Genomic DNA, 19,281 nt, shown 5'->3' with positions numbered 1-19,281 from the left:
TACTATATTCAATCAACTCCATGGAGAGTTTTGATGATCTCACATGAGCGATGTCAGGGCTCTTCTCACAATGACAATGTCACATATTCACGCTCCCCAATCATGATGAAGCAATATTTAACACAAAAAGATTATTAGTAACACACTCAACACCAAACTGCGGTTCAGCTGGTAACCCAGATGTTTAGGTGTTTAGTTAGGTTAAATAACATCAAGGGCTCAAAAGCCACTAAAAATACTAATAAAGTTGAAATATAACAAAAAAGACAGATAAAAAACTGTGGAAAACTCACAATAATTTACTTTGATACAATTTTAAATCACTGTTTAACTTTGTGTAATCATTTTCAAAGGCAATCGGTTACAAATCGTAAGACACACAAGATACAAAATGAACAGTTTCCTCAACTTCATCACAATCATATTATTAACAAACCATCCGTACATATTTATGGAAATGATGATCTTGAGTTAGTTTCAGTCTAAATCTAATCCGTCACATTTCAGGGAAATTCCTGTTACAAAATATTTAACATTTCTAAATACCCAACATGAATAGAAATACAATGTATAAAAATAATAATCTAATTAAAAAACATGTAGTTACTGCAGAGCTCACAAACAGTCACAGGGATTTAATGGCTGTCTGCTCGTTCAATATACATCAGAATCAACAACAGTAAAAAAAAAAAAAAACTGGTTATGCAATGATATAATAATGCTAAAATATTACAGGGAGAAATAAATACTTAATATTTATTTATAACAATAAATGTATTCATTCAAATCTTCTTCAAATAAATAAGTGTAATATATCAAACAACTGTCTGCACAGTGGGGTGTTTTGTGTGCAGGAAATAGAGGAATCATTATTTATATATATGTATTTTAGTTGTCTGTTAAACCCTGCAGTCTCACTTCCCTTGTGCGTCCTAATAGAAGTCTTCTTATTGTGTACAAGAGTCGTGTGTTACATCTGCTGAGCCTCAACTGTTGCTACATTAACACTTGACTGGACACACATTTCTCTGAATTGGAAGCAGCAAACTTTCACTTCTGTCTTTATCAATCTTAATATTTTAGCTTCACAATTTAGTCTCAAGAAGCAGAAGCAGCTAAATCCATCACTACATGTGAGGAGTAGCTAAGGCTACTTCTAAACTTTAACCTTCTATTGTATCGTGCAAAAATACTATTCTGGTGCACCTCTTAGAGGTGCCAAAGAACAAAAACAATTGCCAAAATACAAAATGTACATTTCCAAATAAGTGCCTTCCCATTTTCAGTGCAGTGCCATTTTGTGTAAAGCAGAGTGTGTCCATGCTAAACTTCCACCTCTACAAGAAGTTAGGTTTTAAATCCATCATCATATGTGATGGGATAATACACACACACACACACACTCGCACACACACACATACATTTTACAGCTAGCTTATCATGCCACCATTTGGTATTCCTCTCCATAAGGACTTTGTCTTTGCTGCAGCCTTGCAGTCCGTCGGGCAGCGTAACAGGTAACGTAACCAGAAGCACGTTTCATACAGATTATTCATTTGGTTTTATTTAGTCAGACCAGACCATCAAGTGTTTTCCTTTCTTAAAATGTAGCTGTCAGAGAGGCAGGGGACACTTTTTGTCTTGTCCATAAAAGTCAAATCGTATCACTTATGCCGCTCGACAAATGTTAATTTCCCTCCTCGCCCTCACGGCAGAATGTTAGACTGTTTGTGCCTCCGGCATCATCGCCACCCTCCACTTCAAGGCACCGCTCCATCTTCCCTGATGGATGTGGAGGACAGGAAGCTGTCAGCTGAAGAATGGACCTCCAGCATCCATTATTGCCACTTCTTCTTCTTCTTCTGTCCTTCAGCTCAGCAGCTGACACCAAACTTAACCCCCGTGCATTGTGTCACATCTCCACTTGTCCAACATTCAGCCGGAGCATTTCAGATAAACTGGCTCTTTTGGCTAAGCATCCGGTTCAGCAGCTAAAAGCAGCCTCAGATTACCTGGACCCACGAGGAGCGGGGCCCGCCGTGACGCGGGGTCAAACCCATTGGAAAATGTAGCGTCGATCATTTCTTGGCCTTGCTGTTTGGCTTCTCCTCTGCGTTGCTGTTGGACGAGGTCTGCTTTGCTGTTGCAGGTCGGACCTTGGACGGGTCGGATGAGGCCTTGCTGTTGTCGGATTGGGCTTGGGCAGTTTCCGGACGTGTTTTTGACTCTCTCTTCTGCGGCGGCGGGGTGGTCGGCTCCCACAGGATGAACTCGTGCAGCAGCGTGTTGACGGCCTCGGGACACTCCATCATGACCATGTGACTGCCGTCCTCCAGGACCTTCAGGAAGGCCATCAGAAGGATCTGACGGACAGTTGAAAGCAGAAGAACAGGTCGGGTAAACAACGGGATGCTTTGTGGCGCTGTGCTGCTTCCAGGCCTCTGGGTCACAGCTGAGGTTTCACTTATTAGAGTAGTATAACAAAATGAAACAAAAGGACGGTTCAGGGAAATTATCATAATGTCAAAGATATATTATTAACTAAACATTGTTGAGTTCATTGAAGGGAGTAATCTTTTTTTCAGAGGGGTGATTCTACACAACAGTCCTTGAAGCTCAAGGAGTTGTAGAAGGTTGCAATGTTTATCCCGTTAAAATGGACTATTTAGGACCAAAGACCACCTCAAGCCTTGTATTGGGAGAGACTTTCAAGATTATGGTATTGAAACATCATATGGTAGATCTTGTATAGTTTAGAAAATCAACAAAATGAATACTACATTTATGAAATATTTGGTTAGAGCTGAAATGGATAAAATGCTGAGAATCATCTGCGAAAAAAACAAAAGAGGATACGTAACAAGATGACACTTTAGCCATCAGGTAAGACAATATATTAGCTCTATTTTGAATTAGTGTGATCCAGACAAAAGACAGTTCACTCAAACTTAGTTGACAACATGACAGCAGTGTAGCAGTAGCATCTGCATCCCTGCAGTTTTGAATCTTGGGCTTTGAACAGGTACTCTTACCTCCGCCATGCGCTGGTCCTCTTCAATGGGGACAAACTTGTCGTGCATGCCGTGAACCAGCAGGATGGGCACCGTGAGTTCGGCGTGGTAGACCTCGTCGCCCTCGGGCCAGTACTGCCCGCTCATCATGGCGCGCAGCACAAAGGACGACACGTTGAAGGCGTTGTTGTCTTTCAGGAGCTGCTTCTCCTTGGCACCCTGCCGAGCAAAGCCAGCCCTGTCGAGCAGAGTGGAAGGAAGGGTTTACGTTGTTGCGTGGTAATCGTTTGGGGCCGGTTAACGTTGTGTGTGTCTTACTTGAGAAAGCTCCAGGCGAGCAGCGGCGAGAGGCAGTGAAGCACACAGGTGGGCAGGTTGAAGATGGAGCAGAGGCTGGGCTCCAGGGCCGTGGGACCCCCTCCGTTGATCATCACCATCTTGTGGATCTGCTCTGGATACTCGTGGGCCAGGAAGGTACAGAACGACACCCTAGGAGAGCGAAGCAGGAGACGGAGGCAAACAAACAAAGTGTCTTTCGTGCTCTCACTTTAATTGTGATGTTTAGCTACTCTGTCATATCCTAAAGTCTTCCAACTCCTCTCTGTCAATTCAACTACGTGCTACATGAATGTCGTGATCTTGAAATTTACCCGTAAGAATGTCCGATGAGAATGTTCCTCTTGCGCGCATATCTCTTGAAGATGAGTCTCATGTCCTCGGCCAGGGCGTAGAAAGTGTACGCGGCGGCTATCTGCGGCGCCGAGCTGGCTCCGTGCCCCGCCAGGTCCGGGGCGATCACCTCGTAGCCCAGCCTGGAGAAGAAGTCCACCTGGCCGTTCCAGATGTCCAGAGAGCCTCCCACGCCGTGGATGAAGAACAGAGCCACGTCCGCGTGCGTCCCTTTACAGGCCGATATCTTCCTCTCGCAGTCGATCACCACCGTGCGCTTGGGCTTCCTCCTGCGCTTCCTGGGTTGCTGCGACTGGTCCGTCTGCCCAGCAGCAGGTGCCTCTCCTCCTCCTCCTCCTCCTCCTGCCGCCATTTCAGCCGCTCCATCTTTTCCAGCTGCGACGGACTCGGACGCGGCCTCAGGGATGCTGACCGCCGCCGAGGACTTCCCACCGTCTGTCAGCTCGACCTCGACGGTGCTGTTTGGTTCCGCCTCTCCGTTCTGGCAGTTTTTCAGCTCCGCACTCGCCCTGTCGCCCAAGTTCTCGATGAAAAGCTGCCCGTTACGATATACTGTGATCTTTCGCTTGCAGCTGACAGTCCCGCCGGGCCCGACGGGCTCCTCCGCCACCGGCCGGTCGGGGATGATGTGTCGAACCCGCAGTACGCGGCCCGGTTTCACCTCCACGAACTCGTAGCCGTCCGAGGATTCTGAGGATTCTGCAGGGACCACGATGTTCGTCGACTTTGAAGCCAGGCAGCAGAGAAGACCCTCCAGGAAGCGGGTCAGCATGGCTGTCGGTTGGGAATGCGATCATGTAAAAACACACATAGATCAACGTAAATGAAATATCACAGAGAACTAAAAGGCTCATGAATTATAAAATGAACCATGTTTTCAAGCAAATGCTCCATTTAAGTTGAAGCTATTGCAACTTTACACCTGTGCAAAAGACATAAAATACACTTCAACATTGAATGATGTTCAGATAATTCTTTAAACTTCATAATAAAACAGAAATAAAGTTAATAAATACAATTTATCTAGATTGTCAGGCTTCACTTAAATATATCTTACCAGTTTTTACTGAGAGCACAGGTTTTTTTGAGAGCGCTTGTTTTTTTTTGAAAGTGTATTTTTTTTTTTTTGGAGTGTATTTTTTTTTGAAAAAGTATTTTTTTTTTGCGTTTTTTTTTTAGAGCAAATATTTTTGAATTTAGAGCAAATCTTTTTTTTAAAAGCAATTTCTTTTCTTTTTTTTAGAGCAAAGATTTTTTTTAAATCTTTTGATATAATTTACTCACAAACAATAAATTTGCTTAAGTAAAAAAGACACAAATATACCTTCGTATATTTGAACCTCACTAACTAGATACTAGATATATATAAAGTCTGTTATTGATTTGATTAACTTTGATGTTCGCACATTTATTTGTACATACACTTATTTTGAAAAAGAAAAAAACATCATTCAGCATATCATTATCATAACACGCTCTACCCAAATAATCTTATTGCATCTGCCCCAATATCGCTCTATTTTTATTTTGTCATGCAGTTTTTATTAAATGAGCATAGGAACTTTAAACGTACCATCCAACTAGGCGAACAAGTTATTGTGAAATCTGGTCTCTAATTACGCGCCACATCCACGAGACCTTCTGTCAGACGTAACTGAGCAGCATCTTCCCTCAGCGCAGACTTTAGGGGTATAAATAGACAGGACCAGTAATAGCTCCTTGGGTTAAAGCTGTCTGCCATGTGATCACTCTGCAGCGGCGACATACCATAATGTCAAAACCACAAAACTACCCACTGTGATGAATGCTACTTCTTTAATATGGCTCAGCAAGTAAATCATAATAGAAAATGGAATGAAGGTTAGAGTACTTCAATGTGTATAATTCGGCTCCTATAGAGAACATACACAGTTCAAGACTCACACACACACACACACACACTTGATCTAAGTCACGCCAGCCTTCGCGTTGATTTGGAAAAACGGTTGGTTCCTGTTAAAGATGAGGATTTCATATTTACTCATCACCTACGATAACAAATTGGCTTCTTGATGAGCTCCAAACTGCTAATTTTGAGGGGAAAAAAACCCATCAGAGAGGAAAATAATGCATCACATACTCATACACACTTCTTCAGGTACGGTAGGTTGTCAGTTGATTATCAACCGTGGCAACACTACAGCAGCCTGCAGGGTCTGCGAGTCTCTGTGTCGGTGTCATTATCCTAGCGTCCTGCCCCCCCATCCTCCTCCCTGCTAGAGGGGATTATACTCTCTGTCTAAGTCCACACAACACAATCTGTCTATCTTCTCTCTCGAATGAAGGCGGCGACACTGTGCGACAACAGTTTTACCTTCTGCGGGTTTGTTGCATCTTTTTCTGCACTTGCAGCCCCATCAGCTAGACTTTCATCTGGGGATTATGGACCCACAATGTAACGCAACATTCCTGCTTCGCTGGCGATTCTTATGAACCTTTCTGCTTACACTTGCACATCCTTTTATCCAAACGGCAGTGTTGCACACAGCAAACTGCCTGAGCAGGCCAGTTTGACATCACCGTGGGAAACACATTTACTTTTAATACTATTCTCACATCAGAAGGCATCCATCACCCAGACACAAGGTGTGGCCTTTCTTCTGTTCTGTTTCGTACTGTCCATTAACATTCAACAGTGACACTAGAACCAATGTATTTTCTACCCTTAAAGACGTAACACACTCCCATTTATCCACCATACAACTCAGATATTATAATCAAAACTGTTGGAAGAAAAACTTATTCACTCTCAATCAGTTACTGTTTCACTGTTATCTTCCGACTTCTCATCGAACTGTCTCTGTTTAATTTAAACACACAGACTCATCATGTCTCCTGATAGCAATGAAACACAGGAATCTGTAGGTTTCTGTCAGAAAGAACGTCATGAGGGTTTCTGTTAGTGGGTCATGATGTGTATTTAAGAGGTGGTCCTTTGAGAGATCGTTGAGCAAACCTGGATATGCAATTTGTAAAGTATCTCAAAGAATAAATGTACTTGTTTTCATGATTCTACTCCGAGGTGTCGAGTGTATTTTTCTAACAAAAACCAAGGTCTGACTCTGACATAAGAAGGCATTGCAAGGGTCCAATCTCTCTCTTAAGTGAGAATATCCTGCATGGAGCATAACGCAAGTGCATTCAATTCCCACATCCATTGCATATCTGAATAAATCCAGTTTGGTAGAATACACAAGCTTTAAATATATCTGTCATGTAATTGATTAAACCCTTACAATTACAACCGGAGGACAAGAGCACAAGAGCACAGGAGGACACTGCTTCTGTGGCTTTTTTTTTTGCTCAAAATCTGACCTGGGAATACCTGCTTAGTACTACCACTGTAGTGGAGCTTGTCAGGTGTCATGAAGGTAAATCATGACGGACGGTAATGAGGGAAAGGAAAAGACTACAATTTAATTTTTAAACCCCAATTATCAAGCTGGTCCAATCATTGAAGTGTCTACACCGTCACAACGCTGCTTCTCTAATTGAATGTTATGCAGCAAAACACTGTTCTCTTCAATAACATCCCAGTTCTGTGTCTCATTACTCTGCAAATCTGCTTTCTTGTGCTTCATGTTTTACATTTGGACAAAGTTAGTTTGATTCATCTCGTGGTTACAAGTGTATAGCTTCTGTTGACAGTGAGTGCAAGAGGCTGTTATATAGCGATCCACGCAGGTCAGACACAATCACAGTGGGACTGATGCCCAGAGAAGAGTAGACGCTGCTATAGGGATTAAAAACAACTACAGGAGCTTCACTGGCTTACTAAATAATGTGTCAACGAGCATTACATCCTGATTGTAGGTATTGCACTTGCTTGCTATAGTGTGGCACAATTGTATCAGTAACATGTTTATCTTTGAAATACATCTTTCTTATGGACTTCTGCAAGATAGTTTCAGCATAAAGGAATTGCATTATAGTATTGTGTAATGCCCATAAGACAAATATACCATCATCAGCAAGTTCAGCAAAAAAATGATGTCTTAAAAAGTAAGATTAGAATCCAATTCGAGCAAAACGAAAAATATATTGTTAAGACAGGGAATAACGTGAGGGCTTCGTTGCATACTACTAAGCTTTGTTGCTGATTGTGTTACAATACAACGTGTTGACCTGACGCTGGAGGTCCACTTCTATTCACTGACAACAAAGAAGAGAGTTTAACCTCCACTCACCACCGTCTGATCCAGAAAACGAGGAGAAGTGCTAGAATGTTTTCCTTCAAGTCCACAGTCACATTTTGACATCGCTCAATTGCCCGTCTGTCTCTTTAACTGCAACGCAACTTGACATGGAGCGACTCATACTCTCTACTATAACCAAACAAAACCACACAGACAAGTTTAAAAAAAACGGTGGCATGAAAGAAACATTGCTTACCTGTATATTCCCAACAATTCCGCGTGAAATATGATCAGATTAATGTGGTTTTCTTATGATGCATCGAGGAAGTAGGCGAGCTATAATCTGTTGCGGGCAATCCAATAATCTAATTTATCTGGATTCTGTTGTCCCGTATCCTCCACATGGCGGCCAGCATTAGCCTTAGCAGGTATTGGCAGCAGGTCTCTCTATGTGGAGCACAGGTAGATCCAAAATGCGTGTGTGCGTGCGCTTGTGTGTGTGTGTGTGTGTGTGTGTGTGTGTGTGTGTGTGTGTGTGTGTGTGCCAGCACCTCACTTCCATGTTGGACTATGTGTGACGGCGCGTGGAGCTCCGCCGGTCTGGTGGCAGCGTGTTTTTAATCCAACAAAGTGAAACATCCTGGCTCAGTTTGAGGATGTGAAGAGCTGCTCCTGCTGCTGCTGATGCTGCTGCTGCTGCTGTATTACCAAAGAGTAACCTCATTAAGTTTTAAATTAACTATTTTTTTTAAATAGGTAAATCATGTGAAAGCAACAACAAGCCATTTATAAAATATCATAATTCTTCATAGAGGCCTTATTGTGATGCTTACATCCATATTAATATAATTTGTATGTACATTTTACTCTTATGCTGTGGCTTTATTGTTTTTCTGAAACTTTCATGCAAATAAAACCACATTGTTTGCAGGCCTCTGGCCATCGTAACTGTCACTTGAGGTGATGAACATTAAGTCACTATATCCCTTTAAAATGATGTGTTAATTTGTTGAATAACAAATATTGTAACACTTTTTAAAAACTACTTGAATGCTTCAAAAGTTCCTTCAACTATAGATTTACACATTTTGCAGTTTTGAATTTCCTCTCCTATAGTAATGACTCACCATTTTAATTTTGTACATGTTGTCATATCTGTTACACAGACTTCTTTAAAATACCATTGACGTATTTATTCCACAACAGCTGCTCCATCTTATCAGCATCCCATCATCCAGCACCAGGAGGAGCTGGTGCTGTGGCAGTAGCCATGGATGCTGTTGCTAGGTAACTATTTTTAAGGAGTCCAGTCGCAGGTGCCAGTGAGGTGTGAAGAAGACACCGAAATCAAAACCAGCAAACCCACTGAGATAGTTATAGAGTAGCTCTCGCTCCAGCTTTAACAAATCAATCTATATTTTATACAATGACTTAAAAAGCTCAGATTGCAACCAAGTTCAAGTAAAACCAAAAGCTTGAATCTTAATGTATTTTTAAATATATCCTGGTTCAAGTCATATCAAGTTTTTGATTCTTCTTGACACTTTAATGCTATTTAATTTCGGTGAGTCCCTCACAAGATGTCCGGCACAGTTAAAGTGTCTCTTGATTGGGTCAACTTGCCTTGAGACCTACCAGCTAAGTATAAATGAAGAATGTGTAAATGTTGAATTATATGAGAAATAGCCCAATTTGTATCCTACTCCAGTTTTGAGAAAATAGACTAAAAGGCTTTACATTGTTGTGTTAAAAAGTATATATCGATCTATCTAACGATCAGTGAGCTACCATATGTACTCAAATCATGGATGTATTCAGGCAAAACTGAATACTCTCTGTACAATAGCGCGTGATGTTTTTGTTTTTTAATAATGATGTTCATCATGTGGGAGAGCAAGATTTCCCAGTCAACCTGTATGATGATAACATGAAATGTCGTGTTGAATGATTGGCTGCCGGGTCAAGCTACTACCACGTGGGAGCAAGGCTCGACCAATGGGCGCTTGCGGGGCGTGGCCAATGTAGCATCGCTACCTTCCAGCCATCATGCTAGCTGAAGAAGTCCTGTGCAACTAGCTTTGCTAACCCATGCAATGCTATATTGGGTTCATTTGTCTATGTGTATGTCTTTTTTTTCATTGACACTGGGATCTAGAATGGAAACAGCTACTTGTGTGTGAAGAACCTTGTTTTCTCTGCCAAGACGGCTCGGTAGGACAGCTGTTTCGGTTAACTAGGCTCTAAGCTAGCGCGGCTAACCTCAACATATTGCCTGCCATCACCACCAGCACAACAAGACACCACGCCAAGTCCACAAGTCGGCGGTGCGACGTTGGGAATTTCTACCATCACCATGGAGAAGGTGTGTAGTAGTCTACTTACAAATGGCTTGTAACGTCAGCGTCGCCCTACAGCACCCGAGTGTGTATGGTTATCCCGAGCTAGCTAGCTAGCTACGGATAACTGTTAGCCACACCTGCTTCTCCTGTCGGCATTCATCCACCGAGGCCAAGCCGGCATCGTGTTGTGCTCAGAGCGGCTCAGCTTCGCCTTGCTCATTTGAACCCACTCTCCGTACACCGTGTCTCATGTCACCTGCGTGACATCAGACACGTTGCAGGGAGAGTAGCAGGCCCGGGAGCGTGCATGGGCTAGAAGAGGGGAACGCCCAGCACCGACTCACTGACTGGGGTTTGCTGTCTGTGGTTATTTGTCCTCAACTGTGTTTTCATCCACCATGATCTGTATTAAAACACATGTGATACTGATGACAACCAATACGTTTGACTTCTGTTACAGAATGCCACAGGTGAATTAGCATGTGGGGTATTTGTGTAGAGCAGATGGACAGATGACAGATGGGCGCTTTTAGGGTCAGATTAAATGCAAACATGAAAGAAACCAGCTGGGGGTCTATATTCATCACATGCTCCTCTTTCCACAGGCTGATTTCTTGAAAGGACTTCCAGTCTACAATAAGAGCAACTTCAGCAGATTTCATGCAGACTCCGTTTGTAAAGCATCTGTAAGTAACTTAAAAACTAGCGGAAATGCTGTGATTGTCTCTTAACTTAATTACACACAAATGCATCAGTAAAGGGAAATCTAATTTGTAACCTCTTTGGTCCTGTTTTAAAGAATCGGAGGCCCTCTGTGTACCTTCCAACACGAGATTACCCGTCTGAACAGAGTAAGTACAGATTAAGACTTATCTCACTACGTGGTTAAAAAATCATACATTTAAAACTATCAATTAGATGTAAGGCAGTATTAACAGAAGCTTTTGTACATTGTTTTTACTACAAACATTTTTTTGTGGAGACTATACTCTAAATAAATCCCTTTTAACATATTTTCCAGTAATGTGCTGACTGTGTTTGTTCAACAGTTATTGTAACAGAAAAAACCAACATCCTCCTGCGTTACCTCCATCAGCAGTGGGACAAAAAGGTGAGCATGTCCGTTCCTTTTGAGAGCCTTTCATGAATCTTGCTTCTCTTATTGATTTAATTTTTGGTAGTTGAATTGATATTAAAATCTTAGATTTTACTGACTGCTGTGTCATCATTTGTGTCTCACAGAATGCAGCAAAGAAAAGGGAACAGGAGCAAGGTGAGGGTGACAGTCCGGCACCCCCAAGGAAGATCGCCAGGACAGATAGCCAAGAGATGAACGAGGACTCATAAATGTGTGTGTGTGCATGAGAGAACGTGTGCGCGTGTGTTTGCGTATACAGAGTATAGCCAGTAAAAACTAACGATAACAAAGGATATTCCAACGAGTATAGATATTTCTGTCCGTTCTGCACTATCGCAGGGTGTTTTCTGGTCTTTTCTGGTATTAAATTAAGAGTCACTCAAAGAGAATTTGGGAAATTCAAGTCATCAAAGCAGCAATTTTAAGTGGAAAGATTGCGTGAGTGAAAAAAAACGCAACCAGAAAAGATCTGAAAGACACTATTGCTGTTAGGGAGGGAACTTTATACTGCTGCTGTTGTTTTTTTTAATCTATGCTGGCTATTCCCTGTGTAGAAGAAAGTGTGTATATGTTTGCATGCATGCTGAGCTGTGAGTGTGTAATGTACTGTATGTGTGACGTGAATGAACAGTTGAAAAAAATGTCAGATTAGATTTTAAGATCAGAGAGGGACTTGACAGAAGTCAGATACTATCCTTAAAAACAGTCTCATTACTGGCACATGACCTGTAGCCGTCTGTCACCTGGAGAGTCTGCCCTGATTTCTGCAAAGATAAACTTTTGTTACTGTTTTAATTTTATTCTAACTAATATTTTTTATGTATGGCAATGAGCTTCCTGCCAGCCACAGTGCCCACCCTCTCGGTTTCACTGCCCACTCTGCAGCCACATGGGGGCAATTTGACATTTCTTCACACTGTTTGAATCAATAGAACCAAGACTGCACTGTGAACAGAACAGCACAAAGTAGAAGCTTCCAGAATCCCCCCGTAGATGTGTGTTTCTGGTGAATATGCATATCTTAATTTTTAGTCTGGGACTCGTGCTTGTAGGATAAACGTCGTGTTGGTGTTTCCGAGACATGTTTTACATCTAGCACCACCTTCTGGCTAATTAACACTAGTTAAAAAAATGGGATTTTCTGTGAGTTTTAGCTGTTCTTTCATCAAAGGGTGTAAAAGAAAAAGTTGAGCTCAAATATGGATATTTAACATTGGATTTTCAGTTGCGCAACAAGGTGACAGCAAAGCTATTGGAGAAAAATATGTAAAATAATTTCTGGAAAAGGGAAAAAAAAAGATACATTATGATGTGTGTAAATAATTTCCAGTATCAGAATTAGTTTATCCAATGCAGTATCTTTGTGTCTGCCTCTTTTTTGTTGTAAAATAATACATGCCCATGGATTCAATAGAACATGTAAAAGGAAGAAAAGCGCCTCGTTGCCCAGTGGAAGTTACCTCGCCTTGCATGTCGATGTTTTCACGGCTCGGTATTAAACGTCTGGAGCAGTAACTCGAGAGGTGTTGGGTTTGTGGTGTTATCTTATGTGACTGTGGAAGGTGTCAGCCCCGAGGCCTTACGACCTGTCATCATGGTTTGGACCCTTCGGCTCCCCCCCGACCCCTCCCTCCGCTCAGGGCCCGGGACAGGTGTGCAGTCGGTCCCGTCTCTGACAGCCCTGGATGGTTTTTGTCTGAGCGCTGGCTACGATGGACACCGATCAGTTGAAAGAGGTGTTATATTTGCAGCCATAGAATGCACAATAAGCATGCACAGCAACGTGCAGTCGCCATCCTGCCTTGTTCCCAAGCGCTTCAGTTTGTATTGGTGTCATATACTGTACAATACTGAATAAAGCAGTTTTTTTTTTAATATTATCACTGCCCAGCAGAGTCACATCAAAGCCTCCTGTTCTTCCTGTCCTTTTTTTTTCAGTCAATGCTGTAATGTGGGTTGACATTGTGGTCAGTCATCTTCCTACTTGCAGTGTAAATGCCGTCTGTTTCTGAAGTGTAAAGCCACACTATGCTTCTGCTCAGATAGACGGTTCTATAACACCCGAAGCCTTGCCCCATCCTGTGAGTGTTAGAGCAGACTTGTTCTTTTTAGCTTTGCTGAAATAAAACTGGATTGAAACTGGGGTTTGTCATGTGGTACTTCTATAGATGAATGTACGTCCTTGATTTAAGGAGATTCTTATACCCGGTTGGTTGAAATCAGCATTTGAGAGTGAAGAAAGAAATGTGCAGTCGTGTTTTTTTAATTTTTTTTAAGGAAGTTGGTCACAACACAATGCTTTTGAAATAGTTTTATTAACTATTTTTCAGGTCTTACAAAAATATGACAAAATAAATTAAAAGAAATAAATAATCCCATTTCCCCACTATTCCTCTTTAAAAGTTTTTTTTGTGTACGGCTGTACATTGGAAGAGCAAATGATGTTCAGTAAGTGAGGCTTCCATGAAGATGTCTTCGGGTGAACTCTTGAGGTTAGGGGTCATGGTTTTAATGGAGCTGTGGTGAAAACTTCAACTGTTCACGTCTTAAAATCCAGAAGAACATTTACTAAACTCAGTCCTTTCTAGCATACGATCTAGATTAGCCCAAATCATTTAAATAACTGCTGTTGCTTTGATAGTGAATTGCAGACGGCTGATGAGCGTCAGCCGTCTGAGCTGACGGACGCTCGTACACGGCCCGGTGCCGTCTCATCTCTTGAAGCTTGATACCCAGGATCTGTTCATTTACCTCAACCAGTACTTATTCAAAGATATCCAGATGAACCACATGGAGATGTTGCTGTTGCTGCTAAGAGTGCGAGGATGAAAGAAGGGATCAGTTGGTGAATGGTTCCCATTTCTATCGCCAGAAGTTCTTCCTGAATAAGAAAGAACTACAAACATGAAGGTCTAATTAATCTAAACGCTTGCTCTCATCTCAGCATTGTCACTTTCGCCACCTCTGCTTTAAACTGTCTTCTTCTTTATTAACATTTTGACTATTGCATCATGGTGTTAATCATCCCTGAATTCCAATTGCAGCGAGAATAAAGGATGTATTGAGACGATGCTCAGCTATGATTCCCATCCTGTTCTCTATCATGTGTCCCTTTAACAATGACACAAAGACACTGAAGATATTACATTTCTCTCAGCCTTGCACATCTTATTTTACATTTATAGTGGACAATGTTTTCCAAATATCAAAAGAACATAGTTTAGATTGACAGTAAAATGACACTTTCACCACACAAATTGATGTCCTGTCTGTTTCCTTATTGCATTTAATGTCAGTAAGATCTTTTTGCCTGTCAGCGGAAGTACATTTTTGTGTTTTTCTTTCAGCAAGTGACTGGACTTTCCTTATTTTTAAGTTGTTACAGACACATAAAAAAGCAGAAACCAAAAGTTTAATGTCCAACGCCACCATCACTCCTCGAGTAGACAGATTCTGTAAACTCAAAGTGATGGATGGATGAGTTCATTGTTATTATATTAATTGTGAGTCAGGAGGGGGATTCCTCGCGTTAAATATGAGACAGATGGGAGCTGAGAGAGCTGACAACGGACACAAAGAAAAGATGCATAGAGTGTGTTGGGGTGATGCAGACGGGTGTGTGCTGCGCGTGGTGGAGTTAGTCTAGACTTACAGTAGGATAGTGAAACGTGTGAGTCTCCAACCACTCAGTGTTATTGCCAAAATCCTTGCCAAACATGATGGAAATGCATAGTTAATGTTTCTGTCTCTCAGCCTACAGTGAGATGGCCTTATCTAATGTCGCCATGATACATTTATCCCTCAAAGTGTCCTCACACGGCAGCCTGATGCCGTACTGTCCCGGCTGTGCACCGACCACGAGACACTGGTGCACCCGTCGAGCTATGTGATGAAAATATACTCTGGCGCCACCTTCTGGAGACCTTGCAGAAATGAAATCATGTTAGATGGTGGCTTTGCTTGCTGGAGTCGATGTACACGGTCAACAAAACATAGGGTACACATCTTGGATGAACCGTGTGATCCCCAAAAATACCACTTTGTTTAAAAAAGTAAACTCCCATCATCAGCACTCTGATAAAGCGATGCAGCAAATGGTGCGTATACAAAAGATACAGGTAAGAGCAACTATTGTAAAATGACAACAGCAAAAAAACATCTCAATATTTAGGGTCTGCCATAGCTGCTGAGTGCAGGGGCCGGTGAGGAGCATGTACTGTGTGAACGAGAACACATAGACAACCCAGCTTTTGCATAATGTTATGAGGCAGGCTGGTGCTGGTCCTCTCTCCTGCAAAGCGAGACAGGTTTCTATGCGCAGGGCGTCAGGGTTTAGTGCAAATGTTACTTCTGCAACTCTACGCTCGTTTGCCAAGTCTGGTGAGAGTTTGTGAATTGAAGCACCATCTGTGTTTACGAGGCGCTCGACAGCAGCCTTCCATGCGCCATTTTCCCCAAATCACCTTCATCAACTTCTGCTTCTTTTTTTTTTATTTGTAGCTTCTTTTTTTTGTCTTTCTTCCACTGAAACTCTTGGAAAAGAATACTGGTACATGAAAGCTTGAATTACTAAGCTCTTTACTTCATTTCTACTTCGAGCAAATCTGCTACTTTCACAGGGAAGAAGGTTCAGACGTCACATCTGCTTTGAAAATAAAGCTGGTGATACATCAGGGATGCGTATTAAGGGAGGGATTGGTGATGATTGATAAGAGTAAATTCAAACTGATTGATATTGCTTTTCTATTTTTTCCACTTCAATATATAAGTGAAGGGCCCAAGAACTCCTCACAGTTAAAATGAGACAATATCTAATGATCACTTGTGTTGCGATGGCTAAAAACACTCTCCGAAGTTATTTGATGTACAATCTGTGATCCTTTCATACCGCTGTTTCATCTTTTTCCCTCCACAACAGGCTGTCATGTCCTAGCGGGAGGCCAACGAGACGCTTACAATTTATGTCTAGAAGAAATCAAGAAACACAGCTCTCTGCTTTAAAGGCTTAAAAATATTAGAAACGCAGCTCATGCATTTCTTTCTGTATTGCAGACAAGGAAGGATTTGTGTGCGTGTGTGTGTGTGTGTGTGTGTGTGTGTGTTTATTCTGTCATGATAAGAGGGCTTATGTCTTTCTTATACAGCCTGTTTTCTTTGTCTTGCAGCCAAAAAAATGAACCAAAACAAGTCACCTCTCATCAGTTTTCATCGTCTCTATCTTCTTCAAGTACTTCTACGCGTAGCCTGTGATAGCACAGAGGGCAGGTCAGGCCTCTCCTCACAGTAAACACACCACTTCTCCTGTTGAGATGTAACCAACGAGCAAGTTTTGTTCTCTGTGGAGCTACTAGACTTTAGAGCCGGCCGGGTCCGAGTCTGTCGCGTGTCCGTTCTCTGACCCCTCCCCTCCGGGCGAGGGGATCTCGTCCGGGACACCGTTCAAGTCGGACCTGGACGGTTGTCTGTCTGACATCTGTGACGACGCTCCTTCGCCGGGTCTGGCCAGCGCGGCCCCGTTGGCGCACGTCCCGCCCTCGGATTTCCCAAAGTTGAACAGTTTCCCGGGGTTGAAGGCTTTGCTGGGCGACTGAGAACGCTCCTGAGAGCTGCTACCTGATGATGACGATGACGACGCCGTTGCTGCGGCGTTGGCGGCTGTGGCGGAGGCCGCGGCGACCTCCTTCTTATTCTCAGGCGACTTGAGGAATTTGAAGCTCAGGAACCCGGGCAGCTTGGGCTCCGTGGGGGACTGAGGGGATCGGGCGCCACTCGAGGAAAACTTACTCTGCAGCGGGATGATCTGTTTCAGCTTCATCACGTTGTTGTTGCCCAGCAGGGAGCTGGGCCTCTTGGGTTTGTCCGACCCGCTGCCTCCTCCTCCTCCTCCTCCTCCTGCTCCTCCTCCGCTACGGGATTTGCTGCTGTGACTTTTGTCGTGGTGGTGATCCCCAGACGAGTCCCCTTTGCTCTCGTCCCGCTCCCTTTCCCTGCGGGCCATATGCTCCGCTTGCCTCTGCCGCTCCTCCTCCTCCCTCTTCCTCCTCTGCAGCTGCTGGTAATGCTGCTGCGCCTGCCGCTCGTGCTTCTGCAGAGGACGAGAAACATTCCCACAATGCATTTACTCGAAATCAGCAAGCCAGCAAACCACTACAATGCTGCAGTGCTACACACTCGGACACATATTTAATAAGAAGCTTGCAGGGGCCACTACGACAGAATAGTCTCTTCTCTGTGTTCTACCGATCGTCTTTCTCTAACGCGTCATCACTAAAGTGTCACCAGAAGTTTAAAATAAGCAGTTCAGTTCCAAAAGAAAAGCTGCAGTGTTGCAGTGCAGCTTGTTTGCAGCAGAAAGTTTGGCTCCTCTGAAAGCGACGACTATAGATTTTTCTGACAACACACAACTGTGCTCATGATGAGGTTGTCGTTTGAGGGCTTGAATAAGTTTTGAACTTCATCTCTTAAAACTTCCTCCTGACAAGTACAGTTGTCACGTTATTTACCTTGAAGGCCTCCCTGCGCTGGTAATCCAGTTTAGCGATCTCCTCTCGGACCCATGTGGGAATGTCCGGGATGGCCACGTGGATGACGTACTTCAGGAGGATGGCAAAGTGCTGCAGACATGTACAAATGGAGAGTTTGTAAAGAAACACGTAATGATTAAATGAAAGAACAATCCCAATCAGAAGCACAATGCTCGAAAACATTCTGTAAACATATGTTACTTTAACTAACTCTTGCACATCATCTAGGACGTGAAATCCTCCTCCTGATTGGCCGACTGCTATCAGAGCTGCAGGCTGTTTACCTCTTTCCCAATTATACGCAGCGATGACAAAAAATGCATCTAAATATGTTACAGGTAAGAGGAGAAACATGAAAAGAGCTCCAAATCATCTATTTGTGCTTTTCATAAATGCTGGAAAACCATTTCATACCTTTATTATTCATCAGTGTGAAACGCGTTAATGTTGTGCTTCTGTCACTTAGACAAAATAAGAGATAGTTGCTGCTTGACAACCTTTTTATTTAAGACACAACGCAATATGCACACTGTGTTCTGTAATTATCAGGGAGAGTCATGTCTCTGTGTAAGTTAACATCTGTGTCATTTGACACAGTAATTTAAGTATATTTTGCCGTACAACCCTGCCTTCCAAGCCTCTCCAGGTAGTGAAATACAGACAGTTGTAAACTTGTTTGTAGCCTAAATACCTGGCACATTTTTTTCGACGACCTAAACATTTTTGTTCTGGGTCACAAAACGCTGGCGCCCTGAGAAAAAGTTGGACAAGAAGCGCTTCAGACGGACTCGCTGGAAGGAGCGGCGGTACCTCGAGGATGACGATGGAGATGATGGCCATCTCGGGGCTGAGCCACGGGAAGAGTCGCTGGAGCTGACCACACTGACCAATCAGGTAACAGTTCACGATGATGGCGATCAGGCCCATGGCTTCCATCGCAGTCTGGGAAGCAGAAAAAAGGACGTTGCACTTTCTTTGTGCTGTACATCAATCAATCAATCAATGTAACGTGAACGCTACACAGTTGTATCTGCATGGCTATCAAGATGGAGTCAGTGTTTAACTTACAACAATGGCAGAAAAGAGACATCAGCCATTTTTTAAAAAACTTTTAAACTGTCTCTCTGACCTGCCATTGGCCGATGCTCTCCACTCTGATCCCGACAGGCCTCTGCAGGCCGGTGCAGAGTTTAAAGGCGTCGCTGCGGATCTCGATGATGTTGTTGATGAGCGCGCACATGGCGGCCAGAGGGAAGGCCGAGGAGAAGAGCACCACGTAGCCAAACTGGACGAACATCTCCTGGTAGTCCTGGAAGGTGTCCTGAGAGGGCAGAGCGGAGGATTAGAGCCCAGCGCCCCGACGTCAGCACAATCTCAATGCAACTAGACGTATAAACAACCTTT

The 19,281-nt window shown here is 43.1% G+C and overlaps 3 protein-coding genes across 4 annotated transcripts in view; 1 reads left to right on the top strand and 2 right to left on the bottom strand.

Annotated features, from left to right (window-relative positions):
• Positions 1–1,537: 1,537 nt before the first annotated feature.
• On the bottom strand, positions 1,538–4,790 carry abhd8b (abhydrolase domain containing 8b). Its single transcript, XM_068589773.1, has 5 exons — positions 4,759–4,790; positions 3,662–4,475; positions 3,330–3,500; positions 3,033–3,249; positions 1,538–2,363 (listed from the first exon to the last, which is right to left on the bottom strand). Exons 2-5 carry the CDS (start codon positions 4,471–4,473, stop codon positions 2,079–2,081), a joined length of 1,485 nt encoding a protein of 494 aa, XP_068445874.1. The 5' UTR covers positions 4,474–4,475; positions 4,759–4,790; the 3' UTR covers positions 1,538–2,078.
• A 5,109-nt stretch (positions 4,791–9,899) lies between these two features.
• On the top strand, positions 9,900–13,495 carry dda1 (DET1 and DDB1 associated 1). The gene is made up of 5 exons (XM_068589576.1): positions 9,900–10,238; positions 10,821–10,901; positions 11,015–11,066; positions 11,265–11,326; positions 11,458–13,495. The coding sequence occupies exons 1-5, from the start codon at positions 10,230–10,232 to the stop codon at positions 11,560–11,562; spliced, it is 309 nt and encodes a 102-aa protein (XP_068445677.1). The 5' UTR covers positions 9,900–10,229; the 3' UTR covers positions 11,563–13,495.
• A 1,126-nt stretch (positions 13,496–14,621) lies between these two features.
• The window catches only part of ano8b (anoctamin 8b), a 32,714-nt gene continuing 28,054 nt past the window's right edge, over positions 14,622–19,281 (bottom strand). For both annotated transcript variants that reach the window (XM_068589574.1, XM_068589575.1), the window contains exons 16-19: positions 19,007–19,198; positions 18,688–18,819; positions 17,857–17,967; positions 14,622–17,438 (exon numbers count right to left, since the gene is read on the bottom strand). In XM_068589574.1, coding sequence (XP_068445675.1) covers positions 16,701–17,438; positions 17,857–17,967; positions 18,688–18,819; positions 19,007–19,198 — 1,173 coding nt within the window. In that variant the 3' untranslated portion in view covers positions 14,622–16,700. The remainder of the gene's footprint in view (positions 17,439–17,856; positions 17,968–18,687; positions 18,820–19,006; positions 19,199–19,281) is intronic.

This window comes from Clinocottus analis, unplaced genomic scaffold, assembly GCF_023055335.1.
Source record: "Clinocottus analis isolate CAN_PGR_092001 unplaced genomic scaffold, fCliAna1.0.p SCAF_23, whole genome shotgun sequence".
Classification (NCBI taxonomy): Eukaryota; Metazoa; Chordata; class Actinopteri; order Perciformes; family Cottidae; genus Clinocottus; species Clinocottus analis.
Note: the sequence above shows the minus strand (reverse complement) of the source record. Positions and strands in the feature narration are given on the sequence as shown.